At 40.9% G+C, this 18,195-nt stretch overlaps 1 protein-coding gene across 4 annotated transcripts in view; it reads left to right on the forward strand.

Moving 5' to 3' along the window:
- Positions 1 to 961: 961 nt before the first annotated feature.
- The window catches only part of LOC133583746 (6-phosphofructo-2-kinase/fructose-2,6-bisphosphatase 2-like), a 62,216-nt gene continuing 44,982 nt past the window's right edge, over positions 962 to 18,195 (forward strand). For all 4 annotated transcript variants that reach the window (XM_061937667.2, XM_061937669.2, XM_061937670.2 and 1 more), the window contains exons 1-3: positions 962 to 1,210; positions 1,419 to 1,516; positions 14,550 to 14,675. In XM_061937667.2, the coding sequence (XP_061793651.1) occupies positions 1,438 to 1,516; positions 14,550 to 14,675 (205 nt within the window). In that variant the 5' untranslated portion in view covers positions 962 to 1,210; positions 1,419 to 1,437. The remainder of the gene's footprint in view (positions 1,211 to 1,418; positions 1,517 to 14,549; positions 14,676 to 18,195) is intronic.

Genomic DNA, 18,195 nt, shown 5'->3' on the forward strand with positions numbered 1-18,195 from the left:
TTTTAACATGTCCGAAATAAATATTTACAATACAATGTCAAAACTGTCCACGTGTTTAGGCTAAACATTGCAAAAACTTCCGCTTTTCCTCGAATTTCACATGTGATTATTTCAGCTGTTCACCGTTAGAGGTTTGCACTGTGGTAGCTTGTACTTGTGCTGGCCCGTCTATTAGCAGCAGTACGGTAAGGCACCGTGCAGTAGCGGCACGCCTCCGCGTTGGAACGGCACCTATGGCGTCACATTAGTGCCAAAAATCCGAGCGCATAAAAACTGTTATCGCGCGCTGATTCTCCACTTCGTGCGCGCGCAACACCCTTTTGCGCGCGCGTGGTGCTTTTTTGCGCGCGCGCGCGGTGCCTTTTTGCGCGCGCGCGACGCCTTTCTGCGCGCTCTCTGTGTACTCCTGGCATCTCTCCTCGCGCTCTCATGTTTCTTTTTGGCACTTTGGGGGCGGGTATGCTTAGACAATATGTATCAAGATTTACGGAGGTAGAAGTGGATAAAAAAAAAATGTCGTGCGCTGATGCAGGTTATTTCATACCACATAAACACAATACAGGGTAATACAAAATGTGACCCAAATAAATAATAAGACAACAAACACCATAATCACATCTTTCAGCCAGAACTGGTCCACCAGCAATAACATCCAACCATAACATTATTTTATAATTTCACTTCTTCTTGAACATTTGTTTTCTAATTTATGGAATTTCTTTTGATTCAGCCATAAAATTAATAAAATGATCTTTCATCAGCGCGCGACATTTTTTTTATCCACTTCTACCTCCGTAAATCTTGATACATATTGACGATGACCCGCCCTGCTATACTTCTGATTGGCTCTGAGCATTTGTCAGCATTTTTCGCCTGACCAATCAGAAAGAAGGAGCCGTTGAAGCATACCCGCCCCCAAAGTGCCAAAAAGAAACATGAGAGCGCGAGGAGAGATGCCAGGAGTACACAGAGAGCGCGCAGAAAGGCATCGCGCGCGCACAGAAAGGAACCGCGCGCGCGCAAAAGGGTGTCGCGCGCGCGCACGAAGTGGAGAATCAGCGCGCGATAACAGTTTTTATGCGCTCGGATTTTTGACACTAATGTGACGCCATAGGCACCAGCCAGCCGGGCTGAGAAGCACCAAGGACGGCGTGACAGAACAACGAGACCCACTCACCTTTACTGGTTCTGTACATATTACAATACCAAGGTAAGAAACCATTCATGTTTAAACATTCGTATGACTATGTGACGTTACATTGTTCGTCTTGCCAAGTTTCGTCCCTCGGTGGACCGATGATGTGGCAGAACCGCTTTTCGTGTTCTGTTCTCTGGGCTCCACGTTGCCAGGGAGACATCGCCCACAATTGTCCTGCACATAAAAGTACATGTCTACAGTCAATTTGTGATTTTAACAGCAGTCTTCCCGGCTCCTCGATGTCGAACCAGCAAGGAGAGAACTGTTTGTTGGGCTCAGTAGACGCCAAGAAGGACGTGAGGATGAAGGAGAAGAAATGCAAGTAGAACACTGCTCACTTCATTAAGGACACCTGCCTGCACAACCTATTCAATATTAATTATTTATTATAAACTTATTGTTGAAAGTGGTTCCAATATTTTTACTCTTCTGTAAAAAGCATAATATTTGCAAATATATTGTTAGATATGTTCGTAGCACAGCAACCTAATTAGTTACTTCTGTGACAGAGCGCTTAGTCAAAGTCAAGGCCCGCGGGCCAGATCCGGCCCGCGAATGAATTATGTATGATATTTGATTAGTATTATAACCGGCCCGCAGGCCACAGCTGCCTGCTGCTGATTTGCACGCACCAATACACCATCAGTGTTGGCGCTAGGAATTTTCAAAATGGGGTCCATGGGACCCCATCAAATCATAAAAATGGGGCCCTACAGTGAATTTTTGGGGTGCCACTTTTTTGTAACCGTTTTGAAAACAAATTAAAACATTATCCTGTTGTATTTCACATTCTATATTGTGTTTTGGAAAAATGTTTTCATAAGGCCTAGTGGTTAGAGTGTCCCTCCTGAGACTGGGAGGTTGTGAGTTCAAACCCTGGCCGAGTCATACCAAAGACCATTGGCGTTGTTAGGCCTATTTCAGGCCCCCCTAAAATATTCTTAAGCCCCCCTAAATAATTTGGTGTTATTTATATATATATATATATATATATATATATATATATATAATTTTATTTTTTTAACAAATACATGCTGACATACTCATTATGAAGTGGCCCGAATATGAGTTTAAATAAATTAATCATATAACCTGTCATTATTCACTCAGTTTCCCCTCACTTCATAGCGTAAATCACCAAAAATTATTCCTGGGCGCGGCACCGCTGCTGCCCACTGCTCCCCTCACCTCCCAGGGGGTGAACAAGGGGATGGGTCAAATGCAGAGGACACATTTCACCACACCTAGTGTGTGTGTGTGTGTGTGTGACAATCATTGGTACTTTAAGGGAGAGAGCCCCTTTAGTGTGTCGGTATCCAATCCATTCCACTTGTTCATATAGAAAATGCCCACATCACTCAAAATCCAGTCCGCATTTTCTCTGCAACCTTGCCTGCGGTCCTTTGACTGTTCATATAGAAAATGCCCACATCACACTTGTAGAATCTACATAAAGTAATATACATTAGTCTAATGTTAAAACAATGAAAAAAACATTAAATATATTTGTTTTTATTGTATTGTTACATTAATTACTGTTGTATTGTTATAGAATGGCTTGGTAAACATTTCATAGGATTTTCAGAGGGAGGAAAAACCAAGACATTTAATATAAAATGTCAAATTAATAAATACATTAAAATAAAAATAAAAAAAATGGTTAAAAGCCATCGTCCCGGGGAGCATTTCATTTCGTCCCGTGCATTTTTTAAATAATAATAACAATGAATAATTTCTAAGTCTTTGTTAGCCGTTTGTGAAGTTTTGTGCTCGTGCGCTACGTTCGCCCTGTCCTTAAAAGCTTGTGACGCCCCTGCCAAAGACTACAAAAAATGGGACCCGTTGTGCTTGGCACTCAGCATCAAGGGTTGGAATTGGGGGTTAAATCACCAAATGATTCCCGAGCGCGGCCACCGCTGCTGCTCACTGCTCCCCTCACCTCCCAGGGGGTGAACATGGGGATGGGTCAAATGCAGAGGATATTTTCACCACTCCCAGTGTGTGTGTGTGTGACAATCATCAGTGTGCCAACAATAGCAGCGTAAGCTAGCATTATCTCACTGCTATCAATGCACCGCTAAAATAGTTTGTCTGCGTTAGCGCTTATAATAACAATTATCACTCATATTTGGTTAATTTTCAGGTCACGACATGTAAATGGAGTATTGTTGGTGCTTTCTGGATGTTTTAGAGAGTATAATGGGAGGACCCTCCATCTGTTGACTCATTTGTTAGATATTTATTTACTATTTCGAACGCATAAAAAAGCCAAGCATATGTGTTCTTGGCTTACATTATGGTTGTGAATGATAAACAGCACATCTCTTTACAATGTTTGTGTATTTCAAGTATGACTGAAATATGCTAATACGGTCAGAGTGAGGAAGTGTTACTACCGTAATGTCAATCTCCAAAAATAGCCGAATATATTCCAAGAGCAATATTTTAAAATTACTGACTGAATTTGTGACATTTAGACGGTATTTTCACATACTTTGTGTATTGTAAATACAATTGGATATAGTTTAATCGATATAATGACACACAAATAAGTAGAGATGTCCGATAATATCGGGCTGCCGATATTATCGGCCAATAAATGCTTTAAAATGTAATATCGGAAATTATCGGTATCTGTTTCAAAAAGTAAAATGTATGACTTTTTAAAATGCCGCTGTACGGAGTGGTACATGGACGTAGGGAGAAGTACAGAGCGCCAATAAACCTTAAAGGCACTGCCTTTGCGTGCCGGCCCAATCACATAATATCTACGGCTTTTCACACACACAAGTGAATGCAATCATACTTGTTCAACAGCCATACAGGTCACACTGAGGGTGGCCGTATAAACAACTTTAACACTGTTACAAATATGCGTCACACTATGAACCCACACCAAACAAGAATGACAAACACATTTCGGGAGAACATCCGCACCGTAACACACAAGTGAATGCAATCATACTTGTTCAACAGCCATACAGGTCACACTGAGGGTGGCCGTATAAACAACTTTAACACTGTTACAAATATGCGTCACACTATGAACCCACACCAAACAAGAATGACAAACACATTTCGGGAGAACATCCGCACCGTAACACAACATAAACACAACAGAACAAATACCCAGAACCCCTTGCAGCACTAACTCTTCCGGGACGCTACAATATATACCCTCACTATCCCCTTACACCGCCCCCCCAACCCCGCCCACCTCACCCTCCTAATGTCCCAAATTCAAAGTTGCTGTTTTGAGGCATGTTAAAAAAAATAATGCACTTTGTGACTTCAATAATAAATATGGCAGTGCCATGTTGGCATTTTTTTCCATAACTTGAGTTGATTTATTTTGGAAAACCTGGTTACATTGTTTAATGCATCCAGTGGGGCATCACAACAAAATTAGGCTTAATAATGTGTTAATTCCACGACTGTATATATCGGTATCGGTTGTTATCGGAATCGGTAATTAAAAGTTGGACAATATCGGAATATCGGCAAAAAAGCCATTATCGGACATCTCTACAAATAAGCATATAAAGTCAACTTGTTTTTACACTCGACTGCTACTTTGATATACCCAGCAAACATGCTGAATATTTGTGATTTTTTTTGCACCACTTCCCCTATGCATTTATATCCAGTCGTTTAATTGCACATGCGGGGTTGTGTTCATTGTTTACATGTCAATGATGTGCACATCAATCATTCTGCGGAGTAATTTGTTTGACATCTAAATTGGCCCTAGTGTGTGGATGTGAGTGTGAATGTTGTCTGTCTATCTGTGTTGGCCCTGCGATGAGGTGGCGACTTGTCCAGGGTGTACCCCGCCTTCCGCCCAATTGTAGCTGAGATAGGCTCCAGCGCCCCCCCGCAACCCCAAAGGGAATAAGCGGTAGAAAATGGATGGATGGATGGATGGATTTCTTTATTTAAACATTTACCGAGCATCACCTGCAGGTGTCGCCAAAGTATCCGCAACATGTATAAATGGGCGTAAGCCAGCCATGAAGTTGGCGTAAGGCACCGTAAATTTCCACAATCAGTTCACTCATATTTTTTGTCCTGTCCAGCCACTCAGACAAATAATATTGTTGATGTAGATGATCTATATCTGCTGTACAGATTGATTTTAGAAAATAGAAGTGTCGGATACTTCTCTGGTTGCCTTCTTCGTATTTGACTTTATTAAATGTTTGGGTACAATTTTTTTTTAACAAAACCAGTTTTCCTTTAAGTAATATAGAAATTTATCAGAGCTGTTTATCTATTTTATGGAGGAATGTAGTTCATCTAATGTTATTAAAAAAGTATTGCTTTTGAATTGCGAATCGATTCTGAATTAAATTATTACCCCCAAGAATCGAATCGAATCAAATCATGTGGTGCCCAAAGATTCACAGCCCTAAAATACCAATAGAAATAACACTATTGACAATGAATAATACTAATAATTACCTCAATTATCAACAATACCCGGTACAAGTGCAGGACTAATAGACTCAAAAACTCCTCTGTCCTTTGGAGGGGGGTACTAGGATGACAGGGGATGCAAAACAATAACAGTGCAATACTTTTTTCACAACATGATCACTACTGCCCAGTTTCTCTTGTTATATTCTTATTTTACTGTTATATTTTTATTCTCATTGTTGCTTTTTATTTTTATTCTATTGTAATATTTTTGTATTCTGTTTCCATTCATTATTTACTTTTTACTTTTTAAATTCAATCTCAATTCTGTACACTGCTGCTGGAATTTTAATTTTCTTGAGGGAACTCTCCTGAAGGAATCAATAAAGTACTATCTATCTACCTATCTACATACAAACCCCGTTTCCATATGAGTTGGGAAATTGTGTTAGATGTAAATATAAACGAAATGCAATGATTTGCAAATCATTTTCAACCTATATTCAGTTGAATATGCTACAAAGACAACATATTTGATGTTCAAACTGATAAACCTTGTTTGCAAATAATCATTAACTTTAGAATTTGATGCCAGCAACACATGACAAAGAAGTTGAAGAAGGTGGCAATAAATACTGATAAAGATGAGGAATGCTCATCACTTATTTGGAACATCCCACAGGTGTGCAGGCTAATTGGGAACAGGTGGGTGCCATGATTGGGTATAAAAACAGCTTCCCCAAAAATGCTCAGTCTTTCACAAGAAAGGATGGGTCGAGGTACACCCCTTTGTCCACAACTGCGTGAGCAAATAGTCAAACAGTTTAAGAACAACGTTTCTCAAAGTGCAATTGCAAGACATTTAGGGATTTCAACATATACGATCCATAATATCATCAAAAGGTTCAGAGAATCTGGAGAAATCACTCAAAGTAAGCGGTATGGCCAGAAACCAGCATTGAATGACCGTGACCTTCGATTCCTCAGACGGTACTGTATCAAAAGCCGACATCAATCTCTAAAGGATATCACCACATGGGCTCAGGAACACTTCAGAAAACCACCATCACTAAATACAGTTGGTCGCTACATCTGTAAGTGCAAGTTAAAGCTCTACTATGCAAAGCGAAAGCCATTTATCAACAACATCCAGAAAGGCCGCCGGCTTCTCTGGGCCCGAGATCATCTAAGATGGACTGATGCAAAGTGGAAAAGTGTTCTGTGGTCTGACGAGTCCACATTTCAAATTGTTTTTGGAAATATTCGACATCGTGTCATCCGGACCAAAGGGGAAGCGAACCATCCAGACTGTTATTGACGCAAAGTTCAAAAGCCAGCATCTGTGATGGTATGGGGGTGCATTAGTGCCCAAGGCATGGGTAACTTACACATCTGTGAAGGCACCATTAATGCTGAAAGGTACATACAGGTTTTGGAACAACATATGCTGCCATCTAAGCGCCGTCTTTTTCATGGACGCCCCTGCTTATTTCAGCAAGACAATGCCAAGCCGCATTCAGCACGTGTTACAACAGCGTGGCTTCGTAAAAAAAGAGTGCGGGTACTTTCCTGCTCCGCCTGCAGTCCAGACCTGTCTCCCATCGAAAATGTGTGGCGCATTATGAAGCGTAAAATACGACAGCGGAGACCCCGGAATGTTGAACGACTGAAGCTCTACATAGAACAAGAATGGGAAAGAATTCCACTTTCAAAGCTTCAACAATTAGTTTCCTCGGTTCCAATCGTTTATTGAGTGTTGTTAAAAGAAAAGGTGATGTAACACCAACATGCCCTTTCCCAACGACTTTGGCACGTGTTGCAGCCATCAAATTCTAAGTTAATTATTATTTGCCAAAAAAAAAAAAAAGTTTATGAGTTTGAACATCAAATATGTTGTCTTTGTAGTGCATTCAATTGAATATGGGTTGAAAAGGATTTGCAAATCATTGTATTCTGTTTATATTTACATCTAACACAATTTCCCAACTCATATGGAAACAGGGGTTGAATATCTACTTAAAACTGTAATTACAAAAGAAAGTAGATAAATGTTGAGGAAGAAAGACAAGCGGACTATATTAACCTTATAGATTGTTATAGTACAATTAGGTCAAGCTTTGTCAGTACGTTACCCAGTTTCCCCCTGAGGGGGATGGCGTTAATATATGTTTGATGTTCAGTTCACTCTTAATACATCTCAACTTTCCCGTGAAAATGTGCATACATCAGGTTTTTGTGCGGGCGCAAAATGAGGCCCCTGGTGTTTTTGGGCTGATCATATGGGTTGACTGTGACATTTGCTACGCCAACTCATGGCGGGGATGCTTGTAACTTAAAGTATAATGATTAGCTGAGAGACGAGTCTTTTCAAAACACTTTTAAGTTGAGGCACCAGTGTATATTTTAGATATTTGTTCTAACCAGATATTCAAATGTTAACCACCATCATTTGTTACTACATATGTTTTGTTTAGATTTGTATTTATTGTCTTAAATGTTTTATTACATTAATTTAGAGTACAGTATTTATTTTATTAACTTTATTATTTCTTATGTGTCGGGAGAGGAAAATAAATCCCACTTATTTAATAACCTATACCTCCATGTTGCAAAATTAGTTACATTAAAGTAAAATGATTACATTATTAAAGGGGCTGTTTGCAACTTCCTTACAGTTACATTTTAAACAAAACTTAACAAGAACACCATTGGCGAGCCTAAGTTACCATTAGTGGTTTAACATTTGTTTTAAAACTGTCTATATATGTTTCACAATTACCATGTTTATGTGATTAAAATAAAATGTCCGTCCCGGAAATAATAATTGGTGTTTGGGACTGTCACCGTGTCTCGTCAACACGTAGCGCGTGCACACATACAAAAGCAGTCCAAGAGAAGAAACGAACAATTTGCAGTCGTGTTGTTGTTTTGAGAGAATATACATTCAATGACAGCCAACACTAACTAACCAAATCGCTATCATTAGCTAACAACACCCAAAGCTAATGCATGTGCAGGTGTTAGGTACGTATGTACCAGTGACGTACAGTCACTAGAGGCAGGTGAGGCTGGGCCTCACCTGCCATCATGGAAAGAAAAAAAATGTAAAAAGAAAACATTTTTATTAAATTGTTATATGTATCCAGTGATTATACTATAAAGTTATTTTCCATTTAACTTCACCAGTTTTAGATTATTTTTATTCAAAATCGCTGAATTTTCACATTTGCCGTTCAAATACTGAGAAGAGACGGTGCGGTGATCAGCAGCCAGTTGAGGCACGTCACTCAGTTGTGCCTCACCATGGATTGCGGACTCGGCTAACTGCTGGCCTGCTGTGCAGTGAGACCGTATTGCTATATGAATTATATTATACATTTCCATAGTTTAGTTAGCTGAGGTATATAATGTACAGTGTATTTTGTCAGCAACTGTATGTGTGTAACGTATTTCTTGTGCTGAGCGATCATAAAACGGCTGCAAAAGACGCACTGGCTGAGGCTCGCCTCCTGCACCCTCGCCGTAGAATTTGCACCCTCTGACGGGAGTGTTATATCAACTAAAGACCACACTTAAACTTTCCATGTGCAAGATTGAATCTATTTAAAAAAGTAATTTCATAAGGAGCCAAAAAGTGCAAAAACAATAATGTTCGTGTTAGAGGAGTTGTGAATGACTGCAGGGCCAAAACATTAGGTACACCTGCAGACTGCAGGTGTACCTAATTCACAACTCCTCCAACACGAACATTATTGTTTTTGCACTTTTTGGCTTCTTATGAAATAACTTTTGTAACCTATTTTTATGGGCTTTCCTCTTTGTGATGTTAAGTTCCTGTTATGCGCTGTTATACAGTATATGCCTTGAGCTCTTATTTTGAAGGCGCTAAGAGCGGAAGTGATGACACGTTGGAGTGGAGCGGAAGTTTTTGAAAGAAGGTACATAAAGTGGTCCTCGTGTAAACTGGAGCCTCCGTGTTTGTTATTTTGTAGTTTCATACAGTATAGGCGACATTTATAAACCCTCGGTTACACTTTTTTAAATAGATTCAATCTTGGACGTGGAAAGTTTAAGTGAGGGCTTTAGTTGATATAACACTCCCGTCAGGGTACGTTAATCCAGCACAACAGCGGCGAATGGACTTCATTTATAAGTAAAGGTAAGACCATAATAACGTTTTTTTTATTAAATGTGCTTTTTTGTGTGCTACAGTTTGTATGTGTAAAGTTAAAGTTAAGTTAAAGTACCAATGATTGTCACACACACACTAGGTGTGGTGAAATTTGTCCTCTGCATTTGACCCATCCCCTTGTTCACCCCCTGGGAGGTGAGGGGAGCAGTGGGCAGCAGCGGCGCCGCGCCCGGGAATAATTTTTGGTGATTTAACCCTTGATGCTGAGTGCCAAGCAGGGAAGAATGCTGGTATGAGCTTTTAAACATAACCCGTTAACTGCTGCCAATCAAATGGTGAATAAGATACTCTTTAGGGTTCATATGTTTGTAAATCTGACTGTGATGAAGTCAGTGCCTCACCAGCCATCAACCTCACCGCACGTCACTGGTATGTACGGAGTTATGTTATTACTTCCTAGAAGACGAAAGAGGGCGGCCACATAACATTGAAACAAATCAAATCAAATCAAATCAACTTTATTTATAAAGCACATTTAAAATTTACCACAGGGGTGGCCAAAGTGCTGTACAATGAACAGGTTAAAAGATAAAACGAGTACCGAGCAAACACAACACAACACAAACAGAACACGATAAAAAATAAATAATTAAAATAGAATTAATAAAAACATAAAAATATAAAAACAGGATCACAGCAGGTGTATTATGGGGCGCCATTGCAGGATGGATATCACTCAGTGTTAAAAGCCATGGAATAAAAGTATGTTTTTAAGAGAGATTTAAAAACAGGAAGAGAGGAGGCTTGTCTAACACTCAGGGGTAGGTCGTTCCAGAGCTTGGGAGCAGCAACGGCGAAAGCTCTGTCACCTCTAAGCTTCAGCCTTGTGTCAGGGACCGTCAACAGCAGCTGATCGGCTGATCTTAAGGATCGGGTGGGGCAGTAAGGCTGAAGGAGGTCGGAGAGATAGGTTGGCGCGAGGTTGTTTAGACATTTAAAAACAAATAAAAGGAGTTTAAAATTGATTCGGTAACGCACAGGGAGCCAGTGAAGGGACGCTAAAATAGGGGTGATGTGCTCACGTCTGCGGGTCTGTGTTAGCAGACGAGCAGCAGAGTTCTGCACGAGCTGCAGGCGGGCGAGGGAGGCCTGGCTAATGCCTACATACAGGGCATTACAATAATCAAGACGAGTCGAGATAAAGGCGTGGATTAATTTCTCAAGATCATGTCTTGATAGAAGCGGTTTCACTTTCGCTATTTGGCGTAATTGATAAAAGCTTTTTTGAACGACGCTGCTGATTTGTTTTTCGAATTTAAAATCTGAGTCAAACTTTACCCCCAGGTTTGTGACAGAGTCGCTGAGATACGGGGTCAGAGTGCCGAGGTCAACGTTGGGGGAGGGAGAGCGACTTGGACCGAACAACATAACTTCTGTTTTATCTTCATTTAGGCTCAGGAAGTTAGCTGAAAGCCAGACTTTGATGTCGTGCAGGCAGTCAATAAGACGTTGAACCGTGTTATTTTGTGCCATGGGAAAATAAATCTGGCAATCATCGGCATAAAAATGAAATGCAATACTGTACTTCCTAAAAATAGAACCAAGGGGGAGAAGGTAAAGCGCAAATAAAATTGGGGCAAGGATTGAGCCCTGGGAGACCCCATGTGGTAAAGGAGCTGTGGACGACATAAAACTGTCTACTTTTACACAAAAACTCCTGTCGGTTAGGTACGACCGGAACCAGTTGAGGGCGGCGCCCTTAATGCCCACACAGTTCTCAAGACGAGTGATTAAGGTGGCGTGGTCGACGGTGTCGAACGCAGCAGACAGATCTAAAAGCACCAGGACAACATATTTACCAGAATCAGTGGACAGGGGGATATCGTTAAAAACTTTTAGAAGCGCTGACTCTGTGCTGTGGAGGGCTTTAAAACCGGACTGGAACAGCTCAGTGATACCATTATCCTCTAAGAAGGGCAACAACTGACTGTAGACAACCTTCTCTAATATTTTGGAAATGTATGGAAGATTAGAGATAGGTCTGAAGTTAGAGAGGAGAGAGGGGTCGAGGCTGGGTTTTTTAAGTAGAGGTCGTACCACTGCATGTTTAAACTCTACTGGAACTATTCCAGAAGAGAGGCTACTATTGATAATGTTAAGGACACTTGATCCAATAGTAGCAAGTACCTCCTTAAACAGGCGAGGTGGGAGGGCATCTGCAGGAGAACCAGAGGGCTTCATATGACTAACTGTGTCACTTAAAAAAGAAAAGGACACCGGCTCAAACTGATGGAAAACAGAAGAGAAATGCAGGGGGACAGAAGGGTCATATGAAGGCTGAAATAGACTGGCTCTAGTTGACACAATTTTGTCAGTGAAAAAATGGAGACAATTTTCACAGAATTCAAAAGAAGCATCAAAACCAGCAGATTTGGGAGCATCAATGACAGTGTTAATAGTTTTAAACAGAACTCTGGGGTTGTTACAGTTAGAAGATATAATCTGAGATAGATATATATTCATTTCTGCTTTTACAGTCATCTGAAAGGAAAACAGGCTTTCTTTAAAAATGGCAAAGGACACATGCAGCCTGTCTTTTTTCCATTTTCTCTCTGCTCTTCTACATACGCGCCTGGCAGCCCGAGTGACGTCATTCAACCAGGGCTGAGGCGTGGCTTTAGAGCGGCGGCATTTGAAAGGCGCGATCGTGTCCAGTGTTTGTAAACAAATAGAGTTGAACCCAGAAACCAACTCTTCAGTATTCAGACACACAGATGCTGCAGAATTATCATCACAAAGAGTCGAAAAAATAGAGGAGAACCGAGCAGGAGACGAAGAATTAAACATGCGAGAGGGTTGGGGCGGTGCGCACAATTTAACTGGACACTGCGTGGCAATATCAAACAGGATCGGCATGTGATCAGAGAACACAGCGTCGCAAATGTCCAAATTAAAAACACACAAACCATACGAGAGCACTAAATCGAGTGTATGCCCGCGTTCATGTGTAGAACCACACACAGACTGTACAAAGTTAAATGAGTCGATTATATTCAGGAAGCTCCTGGAAAGCGGCTCGTCTGGACAGCAGGTGTGAATATTAAAATCACCCACAATAAGGACACGATCATATTTGGGCAGGATTTCAGCCAGAAATTCAGAAAAGTCAGTTATAAAGTCTTTGTGGTACTTGGGTGGTCGATAGATGACGGCACACAGGACGACATCAGAAAGACCCAGTTCAAACATGCACAGTTCGAAGCTTGAAAAGGAGGATTGTAGGCGGATCTGACGGCATTTAAAGTCATTTTTAAAAACGACTGCTAATCCTCCTCCTTTTCGACCGGACGGCCGTGGGGAATTAAAGTAGGAACACTCCGGAGGCAGAAGTTCATTAAGAGGGGCGGACTCACCGGCTCTCAGCCATGTCTCCGTCACACAGAGGAAGTCCAGTCCGCGGGAAGTGAAGAAATCCTTCAGGATAAAAGTTTTGTTTGTCAAAGATCTTGCGTTCACAAGACCGAACCTGGCGGGGGCCAGCACGTCCAAGGCCGCAATTAATCCGGGTGGGGCCCGACACACAGCCCGCAGGTGGCGGTGATCCACCCCGCGCCTCCGGGGGCGGGGACAGCAGGAGCGACGACGGCAAGCTTCTTCCTCCAAACCAACGATAGGAACCAGCCAGGAGCCGATGGGATTGAGCGAGCGTGGGTGCAGGAGGAGACCGGATACCGCACCATTCCTTCTTCGGGGAGCCACGGGAAGCCGGGCCAGGAGTGCCCTAACTTTCACCAGCTGGCCGCCACGTTTACCGCGGCGCCGGAGACGCTTCCGCCGGGGGAGAGGAGCCAGGGGGCGGGAAAGGAAGGCAGGAATCCGGCCAGGTGAAAAAGCTGACTGGGACGTCGAAAAACCAACGTCGAAGTTGATCATATCAGTGGGAGAGGGGCAAAGATCCAACAGTGTTTGGCGGTCATACACAAGCAGTGAGCTGACAGAGACGAAAATAGACGCAAAAAACACAAAAACGAACAGAGCTGACAGCGAGAGACGGCAGGCCAAAGCACATACTGGCGCCATCTTGCATCGGGGCGTTAAACTAGACAAAGTTGAGAACTTGTTGAATTAGATCCCCAAACTCAAACCGAACGTTGAAACAACATGCTTTTTGACAACGTTTATTAAATGTTGGGTTCTGATGTTGATTTGACCATTGAAATTTGGTCATTTCTTAACCAATATTCTACAACACAAATACAACGTTGAAACAATATACTTTTTGACAACGTTTATTCAATGTCGGGTTCTGTCGTTGATATGACCATTGAAATTTGATAATTTCCCAACCAATACACTACAACACAAAGACAACATTAAAACCACATACTATTTGACGTTTATTCAATGTCAACGTTGGAACAACATGACAACTTTTGTTCATTGTCAGGTTGTGACGGTGATTTGACCATTGAAATTTGGTCATTTCCCAACCAACAACATGGATCCAACGTTAGACATCAACCTTGTCTCAAATTACAAATACAACTATTTAGCAAAGTTGTTTTAAATGACATGTACTGGTATGTATAATAAGCGTTGTATCACTGTTGTGTGCCTGCTGGGTTAAATACATTGGAAAGTTAGCGCCCACTAGACATCTGTGTAAATGTGTACATTTATTTGTTTCTTACCTCTTAGGATTTGCCACTGATGTCTTTAAAAGTCCTGCATACATTTATATGCAACAAATATGCATGGTCTCACGACTTCGCACTGTTACTATTTGTGTTTTAAATCTTGCAGCGTGGGCGTCCTATATGACAAACTCTCCCACCGTGATCGTGATGATCGGCCTGCCTGCCAGAGGGAAAACGTACATGTCCAAAAAGCTTACGCGGTACCTCAACTGGATCGGCGTTCCCACCAAAGGTAAAATACCAACCTTCCTTTCAGTGGAACATTTGGAAACCTTATTCTACATTTATTTTCAGGGGTGATTTGCGATACTGCATTGTGTGTGCACAATGTTTATTGCAATTGTGTTTATACAGCGTAATGGGATATTTCTGCATAAGTTGAATGCTTATCGTTATTGAAGCATACCTGCTGATGTGTATTTGTGTAAGAAGGCGGGTGTATGGAGGTTCATTTGTGTCTTTATTACAAAAGCTTTTTTTTAACACTGAATTTATGTAACTTAATTTTTTGCTTTTGATTTTGTGAACTAAATTTTTTTATGCTGAAAAGTTCACTAAAAAAATTCAGTGTATATAAATTCATTGTAATTCTACAGTTTGAACATATCCAGCTGGCCGCATTGAAATGTTAATTATTTTGTTTTATGCCCAGGTAGCCCAGTTCCATCCATCCATCCATTTTCTACCGCTTATTCCCTTCGGGGTCGCTGGAGCCTATCTCAGCTACAATTGGGCGGAAGGCGGGGTACACTCTGGACAAGTCGCCACCTCATCACAGGGCCAACACAGATAGACAGACAACATTCACACTCACATTCACACATTAGGTTAACTGCTTTTTTTATGCTATTTTGCAAGACCCGTGTCACGTGACTTCCAACTTGGCACCTCATTGGCTGGTTCTGAGACAGGATCGATTGATTCAGTGTTAATTTAACAGAAGTGAGTCTTGCTTTTTGAAGCAGTAAATTTTTCAACACTGAATTTTGAAAGCACTGATTTTTTTACACTGAATTTTTATACACTGATTTTTTTTTTTTTTTACATTACATTTTTATACACTACATTTTTATGCAGTGATTTTTTTACACTGAATTTTTCAGCACTGAATGTGTATACTTTTTACACTGAATACTTTAAAACACTGAATTTTTCAGAGCTGATACTTTATACAGTGATTTTTTTTAAACTGATTTTTATACACTGATTTTTTTACACTGAATTTTTGGACACTGAATTTTTATTCACTGAGTTTTTATTCACTGAATTTGTATTCACTGATTTTTTATTCACTGAATTTTTATACTCTGAATTTTTATTAACTGAATTATTATACACTGATTTTTTTACATTGAATTTTTGTGCCCTGATTTTTTACACTGAATTTTTCAGCATTGAATTTTTATACACCAAATTTTTTTTTTTACACTAAATTTTTATACACTGAATTTGTATAGGCAGCACGGTGGTGGAGGGGTTAGTGCGTCTGACTCACATTACGAAGGTCCTGAGTAGTCGTGAGTACAATCCTCCCACCTCCAAAGACATGCACCTGGGGATAGGTTGATTGGCATTACTAAATTGGCCCTAGTGTGTGAATGTGAGTGTGAATGTTGTCTGTCTATCTGTGTTGGCCCTGCGATGAGGTGGCGACTTGTCCAGGTCTCCAGGGTGTACCCCGCCTCCTGCCCGATTGTAGCTGAGATAGGCTCCAGCGCCCCCCTCGACCCCGAAGGGAATAAGCGGTAGAAAATGGATGGCTGGATTAATTTGTATACACTGATTTTTTTATGCTGAATTTTTCAGCACTGAATTGTTTTTACCCTGAATTTTTATGCATGGAATTTTAAAGCATTGAATTTTTTTCAATGAAATTGTCATCATAATTTGATGTAAGAATAATTCAGTTACATAAATTCAGTGTCAAAAAAGCTTTCGTAATAGAGACACAAAATAAACTATATAAGGGTGTGGCCAAATTAAATCAACCCCAGATTTGTGCACAATTTCTAGGCACATTCTTTTCCTCAGTGTAAAACAAAATACATTTTACTGACTCGGATAAGTCTTCAGATGGATTCAGCACTCTTGGAATTGAGAGGATATTGGCAAGTGATCATAGATCAGGGGTGTCAAACTCAAATACAGAGTGGGCCAAAATTTAAAACTGAACAAAGCCGCGGGCCAAGGTTGAACAAATTAACCTTTTAATAGGGACCCAAACAAGTTTTGCATTAAATATTGAACAAGCAAGGCTTATATAACTTTATAGTGACATGCAAAATCGAGTTTCAAATAATAATAATTATAATAAAAAAATATCAGTGGCATATCAAATACAATTTAAATAAAAATTGAATGCCTCTTTTCTATTTGCAGCCTTCTGAGGTAAATATCGACATTAACTTTTTCCACAGGCTAATACATTTGAAAATAAAATAATGAATAAACCAACCATTCAGGACTTTAAACTGCTCAGTTTGCAACACACTGATCTAATCTGATGTGCCCAAGCCAGATACCTGCCATCTTTTCTTGGATGCTAGTTCATTAATGTCGGGGCTCAAGCATCCCTCATTATCGAACGAAGATGTTCATCAGTCATTATTTCTCGTATTTCACAGTCTTGGGGGCGTGCCTTACAGGCACTGCTTTTAACGTCCTCTACGAGCTGTCGTCACGTCCGCTTTTCATCCCTTCTAACAACGTGCCCGCCCATTCACAAGATACGAGGGGCTTCTGTACGCACACACACATAAATGCATCGCATACTTCATCAACAGAGATACAGTTTACACTGAGAGTGGCCATATAAGCAGCTTTAACATTGTTGGAAGTATACGCCACACTGTGAACCCACACCAAACAAGAATGACAAACATATTTTGGGAGAACATCTGTACAGTAACACAACATAAACACAACATAACAAATACCCAGAACCCTTTGCAGCACTAAATCTGTTGTGCCGGATAATGCACCCCCGACGTAGAATGCACCCCGTGACAGGAGTGTTATATCAACTAAAGCCCACACTTAAAGTTTCCACGTGCAAGATTGAATCTATTTGAAAAAGTTATTTAATAAGAAGCCAAAAGTGCAAAAACAATAATGTTCGTGTTGGAGGAGTTGTGAATGAATGAAATATGAAATCCGTGCTGCAGTCGCTGCTGGGCCACAACATTAGGTACACCTGCAGACTGCAGCACGGATTTCATATTTCATTCATTCACAACTCCTCCAACACGAACATTATTGTTTTTGCACTTTTGGCTTCTTATTAAATAACTTTTTCAAATAGATTCAATCTTGCACGTGGAAACTTTAAGTGTGGGCTTTAGTTGATATAACACTCCCGTCAGGGGGTGCATTCTACGCCGGGGGTGCATTATCCAGCACAACACCTGTTCGCTACAATATACACCCCCGCTACCTCCAAGTCCCCCCCCCCCCCCCCCCCCCCACACACACACACCTTGTAGCGTCCCGGAAGAGTAAGTGCTGCAAAGGGTTCTGGGTATTTGTTCTGTTGTGTTTATGTTGTGTTACTGTGCGGATGTTCTCCCAAAATGTGTTTGTTATTCTGGTTTGGTGTGGATTCACAGTGTGGCGTATATTTCTAACAATGTTAAAGTTTTTTTATACTGGCACCCTCAGTATATCACCTGTATCGCTGAAGATCAAGTATGCGTTGCATTCACTTCTGAGTGCGTGCCAAAGCCGCACATATTATGTAATTGGGCCAGCACTCG

Source organism: Nerophis lumbriciformis, linkage group LG03 (assembly GCF_033978685.3).
Source record: "Nerophis lumbriciformis linkage group LG03, RoL_Nlum_v2.1, whole genome shotgun sequence".
NCBI classification, from domain to species: domain Eukaryota; kingdom Metazoa; phylum Chordata; class Actinopteri; order Syngnathiformes; family Syngnathidae; genus Nerophis; species Nerophis lumbriciformis.